A 23,389-nucleotide genomic window follows, 5' to 3' on the forward strand; every position below is an offset into this window, starting at 1 on the left:
CTAGCTTTCATACCAACCAAACTGGACTAGGCTGACATACTTGGATCCCTGCAATCTCTACATCGGTTTCCCTTATGTTTTTTTAATCCTAAACTTAATCACACAGATGTAATTATCATGTTAAAAATTCACCTAGAAAGTAGAAACATATTCCAAGATCAAATCCTTTGAGTTCAGTTTTTCAGATGCTTAGATAAGTTCTGATTACGTTGTAAAATCTTGAGAATTTCTGCCCTGATCGGTACAGATTCTACTCACACGTTCACATAAACTGATGTAAGGGACAAATGTTGTATATCACATCCGTGCAGTATAAAAGTCAGAAACTTGAAGTGACGATTAACATACTGATTTCTGAGTTGTCATTACAAAATTTTTGTACAATTAGATACATTATCAGCAAACGCAACATTCACCTAAAATTCTAACACAACGAATACCAGATCACAAAGAACCATCCACGAGGGAGTCGCTCCCATTCATCATCATCTCTGACCGGACAGTCAGGTGACCATTATGAAGAAAAAATGAACAGACACTCACGGGAAGGCGACGACCTTCGTACCGTCAAAGTGGAAAGGGCAGACAGCGAACTCGAAGAGCTCGAATCTCTCCGCCGCGTCCTTCGCTTTGTTGTAGGCCGTCTCGGCAGTGTCAATGGGAAGAATCCGACGCCACGGAGAAGAGTAAAGCCCTGATTTCTGAGTGGAGATGGAAATGAAATCGGTGTCGGGAATGCGCTCCTTCACCTCCCGCAGGAGGTAATCGAAGTTCGACCGCACCACCTGCTTCACCCTTCATTCCTTCGTGCTCCTGCTGCAGAAACCCCTCGGCACTCTCGGCCACATGTAGGGCTTAAGCAAGAGAGAAAGGGAGACAACGAGAGCAAGAGAGAAAGACAAAGACACATTTTTTGGGTGTTTCTGAAAGGGACACAGTGAGAGCAAGAGAGAAACCCTTACATGTGGCGATGGCGAACAGTGGCCCAGTGGAGGAGCGGCGACTGTGGCGGTGGCGGACTGGTTGTGCGCCAACAATGACGATGGGATGCTGCCAATGAACACACGCTGCTGGAGATGTTCTCGACTGCGAGAGGAGAAAATTGGCGTGAGGGAAAAATCGAGAGCAGTCGATCGGGTGAAATTTCACCCGCTCAAAAGTCCGACCTGTGAGGTCGGACTTTTGAGCGGGTGAAATTTTATCCGATCAAATAACATTTAAACGGGTGAAATTTCACACCGTTTGATACGGCTTGAGACGGGTGGGTAAAATTTCACCCGCCCGTACATATTTCAACCGATGCACAGGAAAATTCCTGTGCATCAAACGTGCCCTTAGGGTGGACATGGAGCGACAAAAGTCAGGTAAATAAATAATGTGGATGAAAAATTTGTCTTTTTTCTTTGATCGTTGTCCAATGAGATCAGGCAGAGCAAAATAATGGTTGACATGTAGCACAAGGTACATAGTTGAGGCCAAAGATACATAATTTAGCCCAATTTAAGGTGGAAAGTGCCTGCAAGACATGAAATAATTCTTCCTGTGGGTTTTCCAAGACTTTGAATAGTCTAAAATCCAAATTTATACAATGGCTTGCCTAGGCCCCAAGCCTTGGTTGGTCACTTATGGTAACTGTTCCTAGGCAACCTGCCATGCGAGTGGCCGAGGCAATCACCCCCTTGGTGCCCATCAGTCTGGGTTTTTTCTTTTCTTCGACAGTCAACCTTTTTTTCTTTTTGCCCTTCATGTGCTGCTTGAGACTTTGTTTCTTCTACTGTCTGAAGCAGTTATTCTTCTTCTGTTTTTCGTGCAAATTTTCTTTTTTTCTTTCTTTTTGACTGCTGCATTTCATTTCATCCAGATCATTAGGGTGTGTGTGTGTGTGTGTATACAAATTACATGGTGTAAATAGAGTTTCTTGTGCATCATGTTCCCTACCCTAAAATCATTCAATCCAATGATTGAATGGACAAATAACACCTTAGTTTATTTGACAACTAAGAACCTTTGGAGCACATCATTTGGCTATATAAAAACAAAGATCAAGAACATAAAAAATTCAATGGCTCATGCTACATCATAATTTGATTAGTCAAAAACTCATGATGTGTTTCCCAAAAAAATAAAAATAAAATGTGATTAATATGAAAAGTACATTGAATTTATCTATGCTATGAAATCAAGTGAAATTGCTATCTTTTAGCCTAGGGCACACCAGAATTTAGACAACACTGACTTTCTGTCTCTCCAAATGTTCAAAACATAGTAGTGCACAAATATTAACACTATATATATATATATATATAGGTATGATTGATTGAGAGAGAGAGAGGTATTGGAATTAGCTAGCTACCTTTGTGGCTGTATGTTTTTTTTGTGTCGCTAAAAACTATTGCAAAAGATGTATTAGCGATGGCTAATTGCTTGGCCACCGTCCTTAGCAACGAAATGTGTCTTTTATGATGGTTTTAGCGACACAAAATTAAGGAAATAACTATCCTACTGTAGAAGTAGCCAGCCTGATTTCAAGTTTCCCATATATATATATATATATATATATATGTATATATATATTAACAGTTGTGCATGATAACGGTTTTGCATGATCAGATTGGATCAACAAATCACATCCCACAAATCTCATAAGGATAGGACTTATACAAATGTGCCACTAACTCAATGAAATCTTAAATATTTTACAAATAGATCAACATATGCTCATTCAAAGCTACCACACAAACTGTAATTGGGAAGGATATGTTAGAGAGAAAAATTAGAAACAACATATATCACAAACTGGACCATGGAACCACCAAATTGAAATCTCCTTGAAAAAGGAAATATGGATCTGAGAAAAAAAGGAGGTATGACTAATCCAACTCTAAAGCATGTAGAAGACAAAAAAAGCCGTTGGGGTCAGATATGGTTAGAGAAGAACCTCAAAACAAACATTTAAGTGGAAAGAAAAGAAACAAATATTGAAATGTAAGACCCACGATTTTTTTTAAGATTCCTTAAAAATTTGGAACATAAATTGGGAAGGAATCACAAATGAAAGATCAAATGATTCCTAATGATTTTTCAAAAACTGTCAAGTTTATCATAAAGGACACATTTGTGGAAAAGATAGGGATAAGGTTGTAACTGCAAAGGAGAACTATTCTTTTATTGCAGCATTTGAAGAACACGTCCAACAAAAGAGAAATTGAGAGAGCGAGAGAGAGAACGTGAGAGAAACGTTCTCATTCTTGCTCTCTTGTTGGGATTGAGATTGGTGGCTGCTGAAAAGAAACCAGAGGCAAAGAGGCTGACGAGAAGCCATCTCAGATTTTCATAGGTATGGGAGTATTAAGTGATGAATAGCATGAAGCCCTTGTATTTTGATTGCTTATTGATGGAGATATATATGTTTGCATTATATACTGTATTCGTAGTTCTGAATATCTATGAGAAAGCATGCTAAATACAGATATGAAGTGTAAAACATGTCGGTCTAAGTTGTTTCTCCTTGTTTTCTGTCTGTTATTGCCTTCGTGAGAAACGAGACTAGAGTCGACCTTAGGTCAGAGCATGAATATCTATGTTAATGGCTTTGTTAGAGGATTCAATCAAACTAGAAGAAAGAAAGTGGTATACCAGAACCCTCTCAGAGGGTCTGGGCACAAAACTTATGAGGATACCAAAACATAAACAAGAACAATAGGAGCAGTCCGGGACGTCGCCAACAAAAGGCGGGAATGCTCTACTCGACTTAGGGAAAATCTAAAAATCAACAACAAATAAGAGAAAGGGAAAGAGCGACTGCATTGACGAGCAGACGCTGTTGCCCAATTCACTGGAAAACCAGCCTTTTTAGTCACGTTGGTGGCAGAGAGGCGTTTTGGGTAAAGCTGAAATGCAACGTCCTCCGTGTGGGCCGGTTCATCCTCGTCACAACAAAAGGGGAGATCGAGAGAGATGCGTCTGGTTCGGATGGTGGTCTTCCTCACGGTGGCTATACTGGGAGAACGAGAGAAGAGGAGGCGACGGCGGTTGAAGGCGTCGAGCGGTCCGTAGGCGCGACAACATGGAGACCCAACGCCGGATCTCGTGAGATGATGAACTTTGCTCTCTGGTTTTGGGTGGTGGAAGAACGGTGGAAGCCCCACCGCCAGACGAACAGGAAGAAGAAGAAGAAGGAGCTCTCGTGCTCTGAGGAGAGAGAAAATCGGGCGAGAAATGAAGGAAAACTTAGGGTTCGACCAAGTTTATATTGAGTTGGAAATTTTCAGAAATAGTACAGCTTATTAGCGAAATTCTTTGAAAAACTGTTATAATTTCTAGAAATTCATGCCGCAACGTTTTTGCTAAAAACTTTTTCAGAAAGAGGCTTGCTTGCGAAGGTTATTTTCAATAAAAACCAGAGATTTCATACGAAATTGCGATTTGGTACCCTCTAAGTTCTTAAAATTTGCAAAAGGGGGGTTTTATAGATTTGTTTGTAATTTCAGTAGAAAGACAAAATGTTATGTGTTATTGGGCCTTGGTACCCTTATTTTTATTTAAATTTCAGACAAAGGGTTCTGAAAATAAAATATGAAAGTAGAAAAAGAAGGTCATGTTTTGAGAATTTAAAATATAAATCCCTTCTTTCTAAACAATGATTATATTATTATTATTTGAGATTCCTAGACGTGATATTCGTTGTTTCTTGATTTCTCTACTTTGATTCGTTTGGGTAGTGGGGGAATATACTTGATACGTATATTCCAGAGGTTGTCCTCACTCCTTAGAAATTGAAAATGACTTATTGCTTCTATTTGGGGAACCGTGCCTTAAGATGGTTTCTATGAGAGGTAATAGACGATGTCTAGTGATGAGAAACACTCACATTTGAAATTCGAAGGCGAAACGTGGATTGTGTGCAATCGTACATCGAGTGCGAGCTTGTATTTTTGCCCAGTGTTTGGTTTCGTCTCGGAAGGTAGTGGTGTGCGTGAGCTCACTGTTGACGCACACTCCTCCGTCTGCACTGGAGGGCCCACAGGGTATTGGGCGGCACAAGGGCCCGGGATTTTGTTCTGTTTCTGTTGGAGAGCAAGGCATCAACTAGTCCCTCACCCTGGGTGCCAAGAGGGACCTTGCTGCTGCAGCGGCGATCTGGGATATCCTAGGAGGCTTCACTACAGGTTACCCTCGATCTGTTGGATCGCCTGGTGAAGATATGTTTTGTTCTGCCCGTGAGTGCCCACGGGGATTTCTGTTGTCGCTCAGCACGATGACCATGACATTGTCAAAGAACCACGGTTGGAAGTCTACGAAATTATGGAGGTTTTGTACACCTCGTTTTTTATAACGTGACATACCTGCAATTTGTGTTAAGATTTGGAGACTTATAGTTGTGGTTCATAAGGCCATTTTATGAATTTATTTTACAAAATCAAATATTATTTTGTTGGGCCATGTTCCATTAATGGCTGGATTTTTCCATAATCAGAGGAATTCTGTCCCTTCTTTCTATCTCTACAAGTAGTTCTTGATAGATTTTGGCTCATGGAGTGACAACCTCAATTTTGCGATGGACGGACATTGGCAATCTGGACACTGCATCGGTTTTGGGCTTAGTGGTCATTTTAGTTGTTTGAGTCCAAGTGTTTTATTTTAATACAGTGCATTTGTTTAAGTTTTAGTCATGACTCAATGTTACTTCAGCTATTATTTATGCAAATGAAAAAAAAAAAATTGGTGTCAAATATTTGGTCGTGAGAAACTTTGGTATCAGAGTATAGTGTTTAGAGTTTTTGTCCAATGCCAATGTCGATCACAAGCAGAGGAAAGGTCATCCAAGCCTGTTAGAGAAGAGTGTTTTTGATTTATTGTGAATTTTGAAGTTTTATAGTAGTCTTAACGGATTGCTTTACTTACGAATACAATTGTTATATTTTGTTTTCTTCCATGCGGTATAGTTTAAATGGCACGCACTAGAGGACGAAGTGCTAGAGGTAGAGACAGAGGCCCTCACAGCACCAGGGGTCGAAACGTGGAGACTCATCCTACTCGACTTTGGACACCTGTTGGAAACATCCAACAACAGCAAGCGTTCATCATGAACACCTTGCACATGATTACGGGGTTGATGCATGGATTGGCGCTGGACGTTCCTTCAAGAAGAAACTAGTACAAATACAAAGGGGACAACGAATGGTGAAGCAAGGGGCGCAACTCACCAACAGTTTATGAGCTTACATCCTCCAAAGTTCCATGGGAAAGGCACGACTGACGATGCAGAAGAGTGGATAAAAGAAACCGAAAAGATTTTTACCACCCTGAAAGTACCTGACAACAAGAAGGTTCGGTATGGAACCTTTATGCTAAAATGAGATGTTGAGGAATGGTGGCAGACGCAACGTGAAGTGAAGTTCGCAAGTGGCGAAGCGACTTGGGAAGGATTCAAGGAAGCCTTCACACATGCTTACATCCCCGCCTTCACACGGGAGAAACGCATGCAACAATTCTTGGAGCTTCAAGAAAGAAGTATGAGGCTGCACGAATACGTCGTCAAATTCAGTGTGTATACTTTTGCTATGGACAGAGCGAATAAGTTCATCAGAGGACTTAAAGACGGGTTGCGGAGCAAAGTAATGGGTAGTCGTCCACGAGACTTGGACGATGCAATTGACATGACCACACATTTTGATGAAGACTAGAACCAGACGCATGAGACAGATAGGAGGAATGAATTTCTGCGGTCCAAACAGAGGCGAAACATGTTAAAGAGGAGGCGCAATGACAGGGTGAACTAGGGGGACAGGTTTAAGAGACAGAGGTCATCTTCATCCAGGCAGGACGAGGAATGCTCCAAATGTCATCGCCAACATCTCGGTAAACCATGTTACAGAGATGTCAGGGCTTGTCTCTACTACGGAACGCAAGGTCTTTTTATTCGTGAGTGCCCAATGAAGAAAGAGGCGGAGCAGAAGCGTGGTGTAGCCAACCAACCAGCAGAAAAGAAGGTATATGGGAGAGTTTATACAACCATGGTAGAAGATTTGAAATCCATTGACCTGATTGAAGATACCCTTGTTGTTCCTTCTCATTGGGCACATATTCTATTTTTCTATGGTGGATCACATTCCTTTGTTTCTGAGAGATTTGCCGAACTTTTAAAGTTTGAAAGAAAGAATATGCCTTATGAATTGTTAGTCGCTAATCCCATGGGAAGCAAAGACACATGCAGGACCTATTTAGAAAATGTGAAAATAGAAATACATGGACATTATGATGTAATCCTATGAATGGATTGGTTATGCCATGACTATACGACGATAGATTGCAGAAGGAAAAAGTTGAAGATTGAGTTGGAGAACGCTCAAAAGATCGAATATGGGGTAAAAGCGTCCCAAGATCAAAGAAAGTTAGTTTTCTCAGCAGTTAAGGCAAAGAAATACGTGGAAAATGGGTGCATTGCTTATTTGGTTAGCGTGGATGCAATCGACCAGAAATTAAAACCCATCAGTGAGGTGCGAACGGTGAAGGACTTTGCAGACGTGTTCCCTAAGGATTTACCCGGATTGCCTCCTGTACGAGAGGTGGAATTTGACATCGAATTGATACCAGAAACTGCACCTATTTCTAAGGCTTCATATAGAATGGCACTAGCAGAACTGGAAGAATTAAAGAAACAGATCCGAGATTTGGCCAGCAAGGGATTCATACCCCATCATATTTATTACCACAAGTTGTGCTGGTAATAAATGTCCATGTATTTCTATTTTCACATTTTCTAAATACGTTCTGCATGTGTCTTTGCTTCACATGGGCGTAGCGACTAACAATTCATAAGGCATATTCTTTCTTTCAAACTTTAAAAGTTCAGCAAATCTCTCAGAAACAAAGGAATGTGATGCACCATAGTCAAACAGAATATGTGCCCAATGAGAATGCACAAGAAGGGTACCTTCAATCAGGTCGGTGGATTTCAAATCCTCTACCATGGTTGTATAAACTCTCCCAAGTACCTTCTTCTCTGCTGGTTGGTTGGCTGCACCACGCTTCTACTCCGCCTCTTTCTTCTTTGGGCACTCACGAATAAAATGTCATTGCGTTCCACAGTAGACACATGCCCTGACATCTCTGTAACATGGTTTACCGGGACGTTGGCGATGACATTTGGGGCATTCCTCGTCCTGCCTGGATGAAGATGACCTCTGTCTCTTGAATCTATCCTCCTAGTTCACTTTGTCACTGCGCCTCCTCTTTAACATGTTTGGCCTATGCTTGGACCGCAGAAATTCATTCCTCCTATCTGTTTTATGCGTCCTGTTCCAGTCCTCATCAAAACGTGTGACCATGTCAATTGCATCGTCCAAGTCTCGTGGGCGACTACCCATTACTTTGCTTCGCAACCCGTCTTTTAAGTCCTTTGATGAACTTATTCGCTCTGTCCGTATCAAAAGTATACACATGGAGGCAATAGTTTTCCAGGTGTCTGAATTTGACGACGTATTCGTGCAAACTCATACTTCTTTCTTGAAGCTCCAAGAATTGTTGCATGCGTTTCTCCCGTGTGAAGGCTGGGATGTAAGCATGTGTGAAGGCTTCCTTGAATCCTTCCCAAGTCGCTTCGTGACTTGCGAACTTCACTTCACGTTGCGTCTGCCACCATTCCTCAACATCTCCTTTTAGCATAAAGGTTCCATACCGAACCTTGTTGTCAGGTACTTTTAGGGTGGTAAAAATCTTTTCGGTTTCTTTTATCCACTCTTCTGCATCGTCAGTCGTGCCTTTCCCATGGAACTTTGGAGGATGTAAGCTCATAAACTGTTGGTGAGTTGCGCCCCTTGCTTCACCATTCGTTGTCCCCTCTGTATCTGTACTAGTTTCTTCTTGAAGGAACATCCAGCGCCAGTCCATGCATCAACCCCGTAATCATGTGCAAGGTGTTCATAATGAACGCTTGCTGTTGTTGGATGTTTCCAACAGGTGTCCTAGGTCGAGTAGGATGAGTCTCCACGTTTCGACCCCTGGTGCTGTGAGGGCCTCTGTCTCTACCTCTAGCACTTCATCCTCTAGTGCGTGCCATTTAAACTATACCGCACGGAAGAAAACAAAATATAACAATTGTATTCGTAAGTAAAGCATTCCGTTAAGACTACTATAAAACTTCAAAATTCACAATAAATCAAAAACACTCTTCTCTAACAGGCTTGGATGACCTTTCCTCTGCTTGTGATCGACATTGGCATTGGACAAAAACTCTAAACACTATACTCTGATACCAAAGTTTGTCACGACCCAATATTTGACACCAATTTTTTTTTTATTTGCATAAATAATAGCTGAAGTAACATTGAGTGATGACTAAAACTTAAACAAATGCACTGTATTAAAATAAAACACTTGGACTCAAACAACTAAAATGACCACTAAGCCCAAAACCGACGCAGTGTCCAGATTGCCACTGCCCGTCTATCGCAAAATTGAGGTCGTCACTCCATGAGCCAAAATCTATCAAGAACTACTTGTAGAGATATAAAGAAGGGACAGAAGGGACAAAATTCCTCTGATTATGGAGAAATCCAGCCATTAATGGAACATGGCCCAACAAAATAATCTTTGATTTTGTAAAATAAATTCATAAAATGGCCTTATGAACCATAACTATAAGTCTCCAAATTTTAACACAAATTGCAGGTATGTCACATTACAAAAACGAGGTGTACAAAACCTCCATAATTTCGTAGACTTCCAACCTTGGTTCTTTGACAATGTCATGGTCATCGTGCTGAGCGACAACAGAAATCCCCGTGGGCACTCACGGGCAGAACAAAACATATCTTCACCAGGCGATTCAACAGATCGAGGGTAACCTGTAGTGAAGCCTCCTAGGATATCCCAGATCGCCGCTGCAGCAGCAGGGTCCCTCTTGGCACCCAGGGTGAGGGACTAGGAGATGCCTTGCTCTCCAACAGAAACAGAACAAAATCCCGGGCCCTTGTGCCGCCCAATACCCTATGGGCCCTCCAGTGCAGACGGAGGAGTGTGCGTCAATAGTGAGCTCATGGGCAAAAACACAATCTCGCTCTCGCATGTACGATTGCACACAGTTCACGTTTCGCTTTCGAATTTCAAATGTGAGGGCTTCTCATCACTAAACATCGTCTATTACCTCTCATAGAAACCACCCTCACGCTCGGTTTCCCAGACAGAAGCAATAAGTCATTTTCAATTTCTAAGGAGTGGGGAGTGGGGACAACCTATGGAATATATACGTATCAAGTATATTCTCCCACCACCCAAACAACGCAAAGTTGAGAAATCAAGAAACAACGAATATCACGTCTAGGAATCTCAAATAATAATAATATAATCATCGTTTAGAAATAAGAGATTTATATTTTAAATTCTCAGAACATGACCTTTTTTTACTTTCAGATTTTATTTTCAGAACCCTTTGTTTGAAATTTACATAAAAATAAGGGTACCAAGGCGCAATAATACATAACATTTTGTCTTTCTACTGAATTTACAAACAAATCTATAAAATCCCCCTTTTTGCAAATTTTAAGAACTTAGAGAGTACCCAAATCGCAATTTCGTATGAAATCTTTGGTTTTTATTGAAAATAACTTTTGCAAGCAAGCCCCTTTCTGAAAAAGTTTTTAGCAAAAACGTTGCGGCATGAATTTTTAGAAATTATTACAGTTTTTCTGAGAATTTCGCTAATAAGGTGGACTATTTCTAAAAATTTTCAACTCAATATAAACTTGGTCGAACCGTAAGTTTTCCTTCATTTCTGGCCCGATTTTCTCTCTCCTCAGGGCACGAGAGCTCCTTCTTCTTCTTCTTCCTGTTCGTTCGGCGGTGGGGCTTCCACCGTTCTTCCACCACCCAAAACCAAAGAGCAAAGCTCTTCGTCTCGCGAGATCCGGCGTTGGGTCTCCATGCTGTCTCACCTACGGACCGCTCGACGCCTTCAATCGCTGTCACCTCCTCTTCTCTCGTTCTCCCAGCATAGCCACCGTGAGGAAGACCACTATTCGAACAAGACGCGTCTCTCTCGATCTCCCCTTTTGTTGCGACGAGGATGAACCGGCCCACACGGAGGAATGACAGGAGGAGGACGCTGCATTTCAGCTTTACCCAGAACGCTTCTCTGCCACCAGCGTGAGGAAAAAGGCTGGTTTTCCAGTCGATTGGGCAACAACGTTTGCTCGTCAATGCGGTCGCTCTTTCCCTTTATCTTATTTGTTGCTGATTTTTAGATTTTCCCTAAGTCGAGCAGAGCATTGCATTCCCGCCTTCTGTCGGCGACGTCACAGACTGCTCCTCCTATTGTTCTTGTTTATGTTTTGGTATCCTCGTAAGTTCTGTGGCCAGACACTCTGAGAGGGTTCTGGTATACCAGTTTCTTTCTTCTAGTTTGATTGAATCCTCTAACAAAGCCATTAACATAGATATTCATGCTCGGACCTAAGGTCGACTCTAGTGTCGTTTTTCACGAAGGCAATAACAGATAGAAAACAAAGAGAAACAACTTAGACTGACATGTTTTATACTCCACATCTGTATTTAGCATGCTTTCTCATAGATATTCAGAATTACGAACACAGTATATCATGCAAACATATATATCTCCATCAATAAGTAGTCAAAATACAAGGGTTTCATGCTATTCATCACTGAATATTTCCATACCTGTGAAAATCTGAGATGGCTTCTCTTCATCTTTGCCTCTGGTTTCTATTCAGTAGCCACCAATCTCAATTCCAACAAGAGAGCAAGAATGAAGACGTTTCTCTCACGTTTTTTCTCTCTCTCAATTTCTCTTTTGCTGGACCTATTCTTCAAATGCTGCAGTAAAAGAATAGTTCCCCTTTTCTGGTACAACCTTATCCCTATCTTTTCCACAAATGTCTCCTTTATGATAAACTTGACAGTTTTTTGAAAAATCATTAGGAATCATTTGATCTTTCATTTGTGATTCCTTCCCAATTTTTGTTCCAAATTTTTAAGGAATCTTAAAAAAAATCGTGGGTCTTACATGAAAACAGAAGAAGACATGCCTTGCAGGATTGTTGCGAGTTGCCACCAGTTCTAAGCTTAGCCTGTTGTTGGAGGTAGCCAATAGTCATCTGAGGCTGGAGCAAGCAGAGGAGGGGGAAGAAAAGAGGAAAACAGAGCTTGTGAGCTAACTTTGGTTAGGTGTGCAAAAATCTTAGTAAAGTGGGTTAGATCTGGATCTGACCTCGATCTCTATCCAATCATATTCCATTCAGTAGACGTAACCATGTTCCGATACTGCCATGCCAGCGTCAATTTGTGCTTAAACCACATACCCATGTGACTTAGGTTGTGGGTTTTATGTTCCCTCCATTTATTTTCTTATTAGATTAGTAATTTAGGTTTCAGTTTATGCTTTTGTGGGTTTGAAACTAGAATTGAATATTTAGCGGTTGATATTTAGGAATTAGAAGATTTTTCATCCTTTATAGTTAAATCTCAAAATCAATCTTTTTATATATTTTCAAGCTTTAATTATGAACTTTATTGCATTTGATCTTTCAAAATTTTAATTAGGTTTATTACTTTGTTCTCATGTTGTGAATGTTTAATGTGCAATTGTTATTCTGTATTTTTTTTTTGGTTATAACTTATAAGTTGATGGTTATATGATTTTCATTGAAAGTGCTTCATTTTTGCTGTTAATTTTGACAATTAACATTTCATATTACTGTTACTATTTATTTATTGTTATTGTTATTATTATTAGTATCTGGCATTGCTTAATGTGCGTAGTCCCACCCTCGGTTCTATGCATGACTGATCCTCCCGGCTGCACCTAGTGCTTTCAACAGCATAGCTAAAATGGCAGTTGATTGTTTAATAAACTTTAATCTGCAGTGGCAAGTAGTATTGGCGTCTGATGTATAGTTTAGCAGTGTGAAATAGGTCTGTTGACTGCATCCATTTGCCCACAGTTGTCATCAGCTTGCTTATGTTATTGCTTCGATTGAGTTCCAAACAGACATTGGCTGCTTGAGATAAAGCCATTTTGTCGGATTGCTTATCAAGCTCGATTTATCTGGATGATCCATTTAAATCTCAGAGTTTGCTGAATTATGGTTACAGGGCTGGTTATATTTCTCTCTAGATTAAGCATTGTTAGGTAACTGGCTGCCAGTCCACCTACAGAAATTTCTCCATAGATATAGAAGGAATATATGTTCGTTGTACAATGCAATGGATTCTTGCCTAAGTTCTCCACGCTGTAGTCCAAACTTGCTTGTGTTGTTTAATTCTGTTACAATTTCCTTTTTCTGGGTTGATTGTAAATTTGGCTGTTATAAATGTTAGGTCCTTTTCAACGCGAGTTTGGAGAATGCATGTAGTGAGCAAGGAGCAAGGATGTCTGCTATGGATAGTTCAAGCAGAAATGCTGGGGAAATGCTTGACCGGCTCACTCTTACGTATAACAGGTACAGGTTCTTAGTCATAACGTGCATCTTATTGAGGTTACCAAATGCTGAAGCCTGGTGGTTTGGTCAAGTGGTTTTCTCTAGTTATGAGGGGAGTGCTTGAGCCCTTAGTGTGGCATGTCTTCTTTTGGTCAGTCAACTTTAGCCAGTAGAGTCATTATGGAATGTGGCAACTGATCCATCTTTTTCCTTGCTTTTCCTTTTCCCTTGCAGAACCCGTCAAGCTTCTATCACAACGGAACTCATTGAGATTATATCGGGTGCATCTGCACTGGAGGGCTAATCATTGGATTGCCGCACCTTTGCTACATAGCAGCAGTCACTTTGATCAATTATTTGTGGTGCTTTTCACAGACCGGTTTCCCACTGAGTTGCTAATAAAAGAAACATTTCCCTTTGATCAATGTCATAGCGGAAATTTCTTGTCCACATTTTGGTATTTAGATTCAAGATCTGCCTTTTGTCGAATATCCATCTCTGGAACTTTTGATTGTGAGAATCTATACTTGAAAAAGGAGCAAGACGGTGTTGTATAATGGCTCTTTACTCATTTCACTTTCCATCATTTCATGTGAATATTTTTGGGGTAGCGTTACCAAGAACATGCTAATCTTGAAGCTATTTTCTGTTGCCACAGTTTCGCCAGCTGAACTTAGCCTGTAAGTGCTTCCTGGAGTTGCATAGTCCCAAATCAAGTGAAGTGGGCTCCATGGGCCCGCAGCTTAAAGTCTAATAGGTTGGAGGTTAGGAGTTGGGCACCAGGGGCAGACGCCCTTTGCTGCTTGCAGCGGCGACTGGTTTTGTTTTAATTTTGACAGAGATACATCGAGCACTTGTCGAAATAAAAAAAAAAAACAGTATACATTTCACTTCCTGGTCTCATCTACGAACGAGAGATCTGCCCCTCCGATCAAGATGCTAGTTAGGCCAAGTTATAATCCATATTCACTTGATCTTTGAGTAAGGTTCCTAGGTCCCTTCATATTCAAAATCATTGATCTTGGAAGAGGATTTCAAAAGGGTAAATAATTGGTGACACCATAACTCACTTGCATAAAAATCGTGCACTTTGATGATAAACTTTTCGAGTCCCTTTATCTGTTGCGGGCCTGTCTGAAACTCCCAAATCCACTTTTGAAACGGTTTAGTCGGATGCATGAATAGGATTTTACAGGACTTCTGGAAATCTATATGCCGTAACGATCTTACTCAAAGATCGTATATATGTTATGAAAGCAAATAATTTTTTTCTGGAATTCTACAGGACGTAAATTTTATAATATCTGCACCAAATTATTTTGTTACTTTGTCCACCCGTTGTTGCGTCGGCCGTAAATGTCCTCCACTAGGAGAGGTACATGTATAGCGGGCAAATTTTTTGTAGCTAGAAATCCAATAAAAAGAAATGATCATTAATTGAAACTTAATTGAAACTCATTTCAAGAGGCGTAGCATAACTTGCCAGGTTGGTGGAGCCACTGGAAGCTCTGGACACTACTCCTTTGAACTGCAGTTGGTAGTTCAAGAGAGTAACCGTAGGGAAACCTCAGCAAGGGTCAAGTTTTGCAAAGCCTCCAGAATGACGCTCACCAATCTCCTTTATTCTTTTCAAAGGGGTCGATCGTTGACGACACGTATCAGCACTGAGCATATGATTACTTCCATCTCAATTTGGTAAGAGTGAGCAAATGAGGTTTAGAAGAAAAGTCAGACCCCCAAAGATCCGAATCGTATTCTTTCTTTTTTCGAGCCATAAAAACTACTTCTAGAGAAGTTGTCCTCAGATAACTTCTTTCATGTTGGAATGATCTCGGAATACCATTAGGCGTTCAAGGGATCAAACGGCAACTCAAAGCAGTTGGTCATTTTAGTATTTGCAACGCCATGTAACCTACGTTTATATATATCCCAACCAGTAGACTTTCAAGAAATCAAACGGCTCGTTGGCAACTCAAAGCAAGTTGATCATTTTAGTATTTGCAACGCCATATGTCATACGTTTATTTTACACACACAGATATATATATATATATATGTATATATATATCTGTGTGTGTAAAATAAACGTAAGGCATATGTTGTGTATATATAAAGAGAGAGGGGTAAAACCCAACTATGTCATCATAAAGAATCAATACTCCTCAATACATTCAAACAAAAAACGTTTGTATAAAAACTGCAATTACTACCAAATTTGGTTACTTTTAACTATTTGTTTCAGTATCAACAATCATTCAATAAAAATTTCAATTGCCGTGAAGCACTTCAACTTCAATACCAACAACCATTCAATAAAAATTTCAATTACCATGAATTCTTTTTTTTAGTAAGCACTCCAAACCTTTTGAAGGTCACATCAAAGCAAAAGGCTTTGCTCGTGATGATGCGACTTGATGTTAGAGATTTGCTAATAATGTGACCTGACATGACATTGGGACTACACTTTGGATTGCATCAAGGCTTGGCGGGTTGCCGGAAGCATTTCTCCCTACCGGCTGTCGCTTGAGAGAGGGGCAGATACCAAAAAACGGGTTGCACTAACCTAAGCGCGTCCAAATTATGTAAAAGAAGAAACAGGTCCAGCAAACAACAAAAATCGTACATTGGTTTCCGAGAGCGCTAGAAGGAGGGCTCGAACCTCCGACCTTGTGGTTAACAGCCACACGCTCTAGCCAACTGAGCTATTCCAGCAGTTGTGTTACTTAGTTCACATTCACATTTTCAATTTTTTCATTCGTGCGACTTATCTAAACGCAGCCTATTACCTACAGAAGTTTCATGTCTCCGCCATGAATCTTCCTCATGCATGTCCCTTCAATCTATACATCATTGTTTTTCGTTCAAAAGGTGATTAGCAATGCCGAGAACATGCGCATTATCATGGGCTGTTAAACTGGCCCAGGTGCTATGCAGATCCATAATCAAACTAGAGTTTCCAAAACTGCCAACCAGAATGGTCCTCATTGCATGGGCAACCCATTTTCTGATGGATGGATGCCAACAGCAGAGAAGATCGGAGCCCGTTTCAACCTTTTGTAACTCGAGCATGAACCTTCCGAAGCCCAAGGGCATCATAGAGACCAAAGAGATGGTCTCAAAGAGGGCAGCACAATGGGTCACCAATGCACAAGTTGAAGCGCAATAGGGATAGCACCGAAAACATGCCATATACTTAAGGGAACAATGGATTGAATGAGAGCTTCGACTTTCTGCCGGGTGGTGAATTTCCCCTTATCACCCAGAGAGATCAGGGAGATAAGCTCTTTGCTGCTGGATTCTGACAGTTTAAACAGATGGTAATGTAAATGGATCCTGCATACTGTATAACCATATCACGTATAGATAATTTGGTTTATGCGAAAATATGGAACCGTATGGCAAGAACCAAATTATTTATGCATGTTCAAATGTGTGGTGTAGAACAACTCAGGCATCCTTGCATTCAAACATGAGCACCTGCACTAGATCAGACTCCAACTGGTAATCATATATGATAGCTGAATTGATATTTGGTGAATGATGCTGATAACTGAATATCAGAGCCATTTAATCCCTTGAAAAACACCAACAGCAGAGTTGTTTGGCTATTGCTGCACTGTGGTCCAAATACGACCTCAATAACCTATGATCAGATTCTCTTCAGAGTAGTTCGTTTAACTATCACGACCATGCCTTTAGTCACTACGAATATTTGACAATAATTCGTCCCTTACGATAAAAATGTTAACAAGAAATAAAAGATACAAAAAACGTAAACTCAGCATTTCTAAAATATTTGAGCATCCAGGGAAAAAGATAAAGAGAAAGTAGACCTTTAGTCGTCTGCAACCCCGTCCAGGGAGCAACCATTTTGTGCTTTTGGAGTGCTATTAGTCATTCTGACTTCGCTAGGTAGGGGGGGGGGGGGGGGGGGGGTGGGAACATTGATATTTCTCAAAGAGGTTGCTCTCAAGTTTGTTCCCAAACCCAACTCCAATCTGTGTGCGCCTGTGAAGATAAGTGGACATGCATAGATTACTTTTCCCAGCTTCGCTTTCAACATCGATTGGCTGGCCACTTCAATCGTCTAATGATACTTTGCCACAAGCGGGATAGAGAGAACGGCCTTTAAAAATCTAATATGGTTTTCCAGCCAAAAAACAGAATCATGTTCGCTTTTGGCTTTATTGATACGTAATCTCAAGAAGTAATAAAGCGCCGAGCTAATATGCGAGAAAGTAAGATGGAAACGTCAAGAGCTTAGGTAAATATGAATCCATATTTTCGACTCTAAGATCTGCAAAATAAGTTCATTATACAGAATACAAAAGCTGTCAAAAAGTAGAGTTGATCCCGGAGTGATTCAACCAGATACATCCTTTCATATTCTCCGAAATGCTTCCAGCCCGTATGTCGTTCCTGTCACATGTTGAAAAGATACAGTTTAATTGGAAACTCACTGCCACAAGGCCCATGCTGCTTTAATGCTTTTCAAAAAAACTTAGTGAAACAAAGTACAAATGTTTTACCTGAGTTCAATCAGATTATCTTAAATGCAAACAGTAAATACACTTTGTAACTCACAAAGAGAAATTGATACACAGGATGGAGAAACAATTTAAGGTTTATCATTAATTGGCATGCAAGTAGCATAAGTTAGTTGAATATATTTCTTCTCAAAAAAGTTCCAAAGCTGCCACAGAATTAAGAAGAGCAAGGCTTATATTTCTTAGAAATGAATACTTACATGAAATTTTTTACTTAAACTATGTGCGATGGTTGTACTAGTGTCAGAATCACTTCATAAGTGGAAACTAATAAATAAAAAGTGTACATAATTGACTTGATTTACAAGACTTGCTTTTTATATAAAACCTCATCAAGAAATACATCAGGTCAAAGACTCAAGAAATTGCATCTGACATTTAGTTACTTTTGAGATAAATGTAAATGCGTCCCCCCCGAATGAGCTAGAGATTCATGAATATTGAAAATGAAATTCGAACAGCTTACAAGTGTTCCGGAAAGTAAAATTTGACCAAGAAGACTTGGTTCTTGAAGTGTCTCAGACTCTCAACCTTTCATGATGACGACAGTAATCATGGCAACTCTGGTAGTCTTATGCATCATACTGCATCTTGTAAAATTTGTCAATTTCAAGTTACTTTCTTTTCGTTTTTAACTGAATTTCAGGGATTATGTTGATAATATCTTTACTCCTGTTCAGCAATTACTATTTAATAGCTGCACCCTAAGAAAATTGGGTTAACACTAGAGAAAACACAGGACTCTTCCAACCTTCTTGTGTTTATCTGAAGATGTTGTAGTAACCGGGAGCAAAAGAATTGCTCAGTTAAAAATACTTTGAAATAACATCAACACATGGTGATGAAGACCACATCAGTGCAGGTACAGGTGCACGTGCAAGTGCAGAGTCTGCAGACTATTAAGGAGTTATTACAGGATTGGATCAGAATCAGATCCATTTTGTTATCATGAAGGGCGTTTGTAAGGGTATTCTTGTATTAATGCTTCACATTAAAGGACAGTTATGCCCAATCAGAAGTTGTAATCTATATAAGCTAGAAGATTTGCCATGATGCCCACATTGGTAAACGTCAAAGACAAGCCCCAAATCTACAACTTTTCTTCTTCCCTCTTATAAACACAATCTGTTGCACTTCCAAAACCAGATAAGTAACAAACCAGGTTTAGATCTAGGGCTCAAAGTTGATTCCAAAAAGTATAAACTTTGTGACCATCATCTTATCCAAAGCAAGAAACTATTCTTCAACTGATTTCCATCCTTCTCGGTTTTTTGTTTCTATTATCTTTTCTCTTTGTTTCATATATTCTACTTCTCTTCTCTTGTATAATATATATAATTTCTCATCTTGACATCTGCTGCCATTGAATTTCTGTTCTCTTTTTCAGGACTCTAATTTTTCCCAAAGCCAACTTCGTAATCCGTGAAAGGACCATGAAAGTAGTATGAGACTCCACGTACATACAGCTATTATAATTTCTCAACATCCTTAGCATGAAAATATTGCCAAGTCTTCCCACACTTAGGATGCTACTTGAAATCTGTGACAATAGGATTATAGGCAGAGGAAGAGTAGAAATGACATTACACCCTTTCCTCACAATCATAAGTGGCAGATCACCTAGTCAAATTGGGGATTACACGAGTCAACTTGGATCACCAAGGGACAGGGTGACGAGTCAAGTGTTGACTAAATGCAACATATCCTGAAAGCAGGCTGTTTTATTCAGCATCAATTCTAACTATTAGTCAATATCACCAGAAAACAAACTATGGTTGTTCATTAAATAAGCTAATCAGACAGTTGTTGTTTATTAGTTATTACTTTGTAGTTGTGTTCATAAACTATAGTTATTTGATAGTATTTACTCAACACTTGTGATTTCATAGATCCGTTTCAACTTCTTCATGAAGTTGTAGTAAAAATACATTATAAAAATTTATGAATTGACGCGGTTCAGCTGCTGAGTCAACTTGTTGGCCTGCCGATCCGACTCCAATAGAAGTAGATCAAGGTAGCATCACTGTGAAATGTAAATGAAACCCTAGAAAGCAGCAGCAGTAGGAGATCATGCTGTTGACATATTTGAGCTTAAGAACCATCTTGCGAGCCGTACCGTCTCAAAACAGTGTTCCGCATGAAGGCATCACAGGAAACACTACCAACGTCGTTTATAGAGAAATCCACATTCCTTCCCACCTCATCAGGACAACACACTAGTAGATTGATTGTGGGATTTCTCTTTCGACAGTTCACCTTTTCATTTTCTTAATAATGTAGGCGTCCGAACACTTAACCATAAATCTAACGGACGATCCTCTCCTGATTTAGCAGATCAATTATTATAGAATTAGAATTTCGGTAACAAATGTCTTATATACATCGGACTTTGGAGGCTATGAAGGAGGCAGCAAGTTTATCGTATTAGATAGAATTGGAGCATTTAAATGAACTTAGACTTTTCATTCTTCCTGCAGTAGGAAAAATACACCAAAACACACAGCAGGCAATGCAAAACCGACGTGAAGCGAAGAAACGCCAAAGAAGAAGAATGATCCATGTACCTAACCAGATCCGACGATGATATTATTGATGGGAATGAAAATCAGCTTGACAAAGAACCCCACGAATCCCATCACCGCGAACCCGATCGCTGTCCGGAACGCCACTTTCGTAAACTCTGAACCAGATCAAGGTAAACCCAACACAAATCAACAAGGAAAAAAAACGAAGAGACACCTCAAGCACGGAATTGAGAGAAATTCAAGACGATCCAACAAGAAAAAATGGAAAAGCAGATAAATCAACGTATTTGCAGGGAAACCACGCACCCTTGCGATCTGGCTTGTGGCATCTCTTGACGAGGCGAATGCTGTCCTTAGAGAATTCCCTAAGCGGGTCGACAACGGAGTCCAGGGCATCCATTTTCCGGCGACGGAGAAAACCCTAGACAGGCACCGCAAGGACGCAACGGCAAATGAGCAGGGGGAGAACAGCCGGGGAAAAACGGAAAAAAGTTCATTTAGAGTGATTGTAATTTCAAAATCAGCCTTCACATTTTTACCATTTTATATAAACCCTACATTTTGCGACAACTGCCAAAAGTTGAAGCAATACCGCATCATGTTATGTTTTTCATTTTATGTCTATATTGAGGAGACTGCCTCTTTAGCGCAAACCCCAACATAATACCCTTAATGGCTTATATTTTAAGGTTTTTTTTAAGGTTTTAATTTGTTTTTAGACTTGAGTAGACTTATGATACACTTGAAAGTATCACACTTCTCGTTGTTTACAAGTCAAGTATCACACTTCTCGTTGTTTACAGACAACGAGATAACTATGAATCACCTTGTCGCTTGGTTGCGCTATGTCCCTTAAAATAAGATAGCATGATATATTAAAACTTTAAAAAGATTAACAGTCAGTTTGGATGATGCATTTGGTTTGTACCGTATTTTAAGGATGTTACATTTATATACTGTTTTGTTGTAAGGACAACTCTTCCTAAAACACTTGTCAAGTGTCTTAAGGACAAAGAGTCCTTGTTCATATGAACAAGCTGTAATTTTGTCCAGTCTTTGATTATAAAAGCAAAATTTTCAACTTGCCTTGTTTGCCGTTTGTTTAAAGAATTAGACGAACAAGTTCAACACATGCTTTGCGTTTATATATATATATATATATATATATATATATAAAGATAAAATGTGGACTTCTCTTGCTATGAACATGCAAATAAATGTTTGTATAATAACCTCCAAAAACAGGGCCTAAGTGGACAAAAAATTTCTTACATATTGCATCTTTGGTTTGAGCTTGAGAAATTCTCTTCAGCCATATATAGTAGGCAATACTGATAAAGGTGACTCTATGATTGACCCATCCATAATCAATTTTTATTAAGTTACGGTTGAAGATAATTGACTTGACATGAGAATGTCAATCAACAATCGACTTTATTGAGTTTAATTAATTTGAAGTCCAAGATATCTGACTCGAAATGAGAATGTCACGTAGGATAATTAATTTATCTGATTGAGATTAATAAAGGCAAGCAGATTTGAGAATCATTTCAAATTTATATGGACAGATTTTCCACTAGAGATTCATCCTTGAAACTTGACCAGATGGTTGTCATCACGGAACGAGTCAGAATTTCATCTTTGAGGGTGGACGAATGGTCATGCGACATAGTGAATAAGATTTTTGAAAATTTTTCATATGGTAATTGTTATTTCTCATAAGTCTTACAGGGGCCAAACTGAAAATTTTAAAAATTTTCATTTACAAAATGTAATTTTTCAAAATACACACACACACACACACACACACACACACATATATATATATATATATATATATATATATATACACACACACACATACACACATACACATACACGCATTCTTGATATTCTATCAAAGATTTATAATATGCAATATGCTTTACAAAGAAAAAAGCCATGTGAGAGAAATGTTTGCTAATGAATGATATGTTTAGTTTACCTCATTGATAACATATATGGATTTCTTATGAATTATGTCATAACCATAGCATGTAATTCTTCATGATCTTAAGTTGGAGTGGGTAATGTTATTCATAATTATACTTTGTCTTTCTAGTTTTGAAAGGTCACCTAAAATTTAATTTTTGGGTTGGCAAGCGAGAGTTTCCAAATCTTTATCAGCTACACTCTAACCATGAACATTAGGAGCCAATGTTTGTAGTGGTTTTAAAATTTCACTCATTTCTACACTTAATTTAGTATTACAAAGAATGGTCTTGTATAGCTATTTTCACTGCAAAGTTAAACACTGTAATAGTTTGTTAATTTTTTTTCAAAGTCATTTTCTATACATCTTTGGTTTAATTAAATTACTTGAGATAGCATCTATTTAGGATTTTTTTTTAATTTGTTTCCACAACTTATAATTTGAATAAGTATAATATATGTTTGCAATTGAAGATGGCCAATTAAGACAAATCTAATTTTTTTACATAAGCAGCTGCTGGAGGTGCACTGATCTTGAAGCCATGCATGTATGGTTTGCGGAAGTCTTTAATTGCCATTGATGTGGACTTGTTTATTTGGTATGAAAGAAACTTTGATGGTATGTGTCTGTTTTTCTTTTGCTGGCTTAAAGGTCTAACATACATGCATTATTGCTTTATTGGATCTTTTTAGTAAAAGGTAAGAAAATTTTACGAGGACTGGCCATTTCCTTTATGTGCATTCTTAAACAAAAAGGATGAGCTTCAAGGAGTATAGCATATAGCATAGATGGTCAGGCATCTTGCCTGTAAAAACCGAGGTCTCTAGTTTGATTCTCGCGAGCACTATGTTCATGTGTCTTAAGGGGCATGGTAGGACACCACATCTAAGTTAAATGGTGTATTATCTT

General features: G+C 39.3%; 2 protein-coding genes and 1 non-coding gene across 3 annotated transcripts in view; 1 reads left to right on the forward strand and 2 right to left on the reverse strand.

The window, feature by feature from the left end:
- Nucleotides 1-13,993, forward strand: part of LOC116258872 (ATP synthase subunit gamma, mitochondrial) — a 33,380-nt gene extending 19,387 nt beyond the window's left edge. The window contains exons 8-9 of the mRNA XM_031636308.2: nt 13,336-13,457; nt 13,671-13,993. Of these exons, the coding sequence (XP_031492168.1) occupies nt 13,336-13,457; nt 13,671-13,740 (192 nt within the window). The 3' untranslated portion in view covers nt 13,741-13,993. The remainder of the gene's footprint in view (nt 1-13,335; nt 13,458-13,670) is intronic.
- Nucleotides 13,994-16,074: 2,081 nt separating this feature from the next.
- TRNAN-GUU (transfer RNA asparagine (anticodon GUU)) lies at nt 16,075-16,148 on the reverse strand. Its single transcript has one exon. It is a non-coding gene; the product is annotated as a tRNA-Asn (tRNA).
- A 1,548-nt stretch (nt 16,149-17,696) lies between these two features.
- Nucleotides 17,697-20,986, reverse strand: LOC116258518 (protein transport protein Sec61 subunit gamma-like). The gene is made up of 3 exons (XM_031635692.2): nt 20,815-20,986; nt 20,548-20,663; nt 17,697-17,855 (listed from the first exon to the last, which is right to left on the reverse strand). The coding sequence occupies exons 1-2, from the start codon at nt 20,906-20,908 to the stop codon at nt 20,548-20,550; spliced, it is 210 nt and encodes a 69-aa protein (XP_031491552.1). The 5' UTR covers nt 20,909-20,986; the 3' UTR covers nt 17,697-17,855.
- Between the last annotated feature and the right edge of the window lie 2,403 nt (nt 20,987-23,389).

Source organism: Nymphaea colorata, chromosome 8, assembly GCF_008831285.2.
Source record: "Nymphaea colorata isolate Beijing-Zhang1983 chromosome 8, ASM883128v2, whole genome shotgun sequence".
NCBI classification, from domain to species: Eukaryota; Viridiplantae; Streptophyta; class Magnoliopsida; order Nymphaeales; family Nymphaeaceae; genus Nymphaea; species Nymphaea colorata.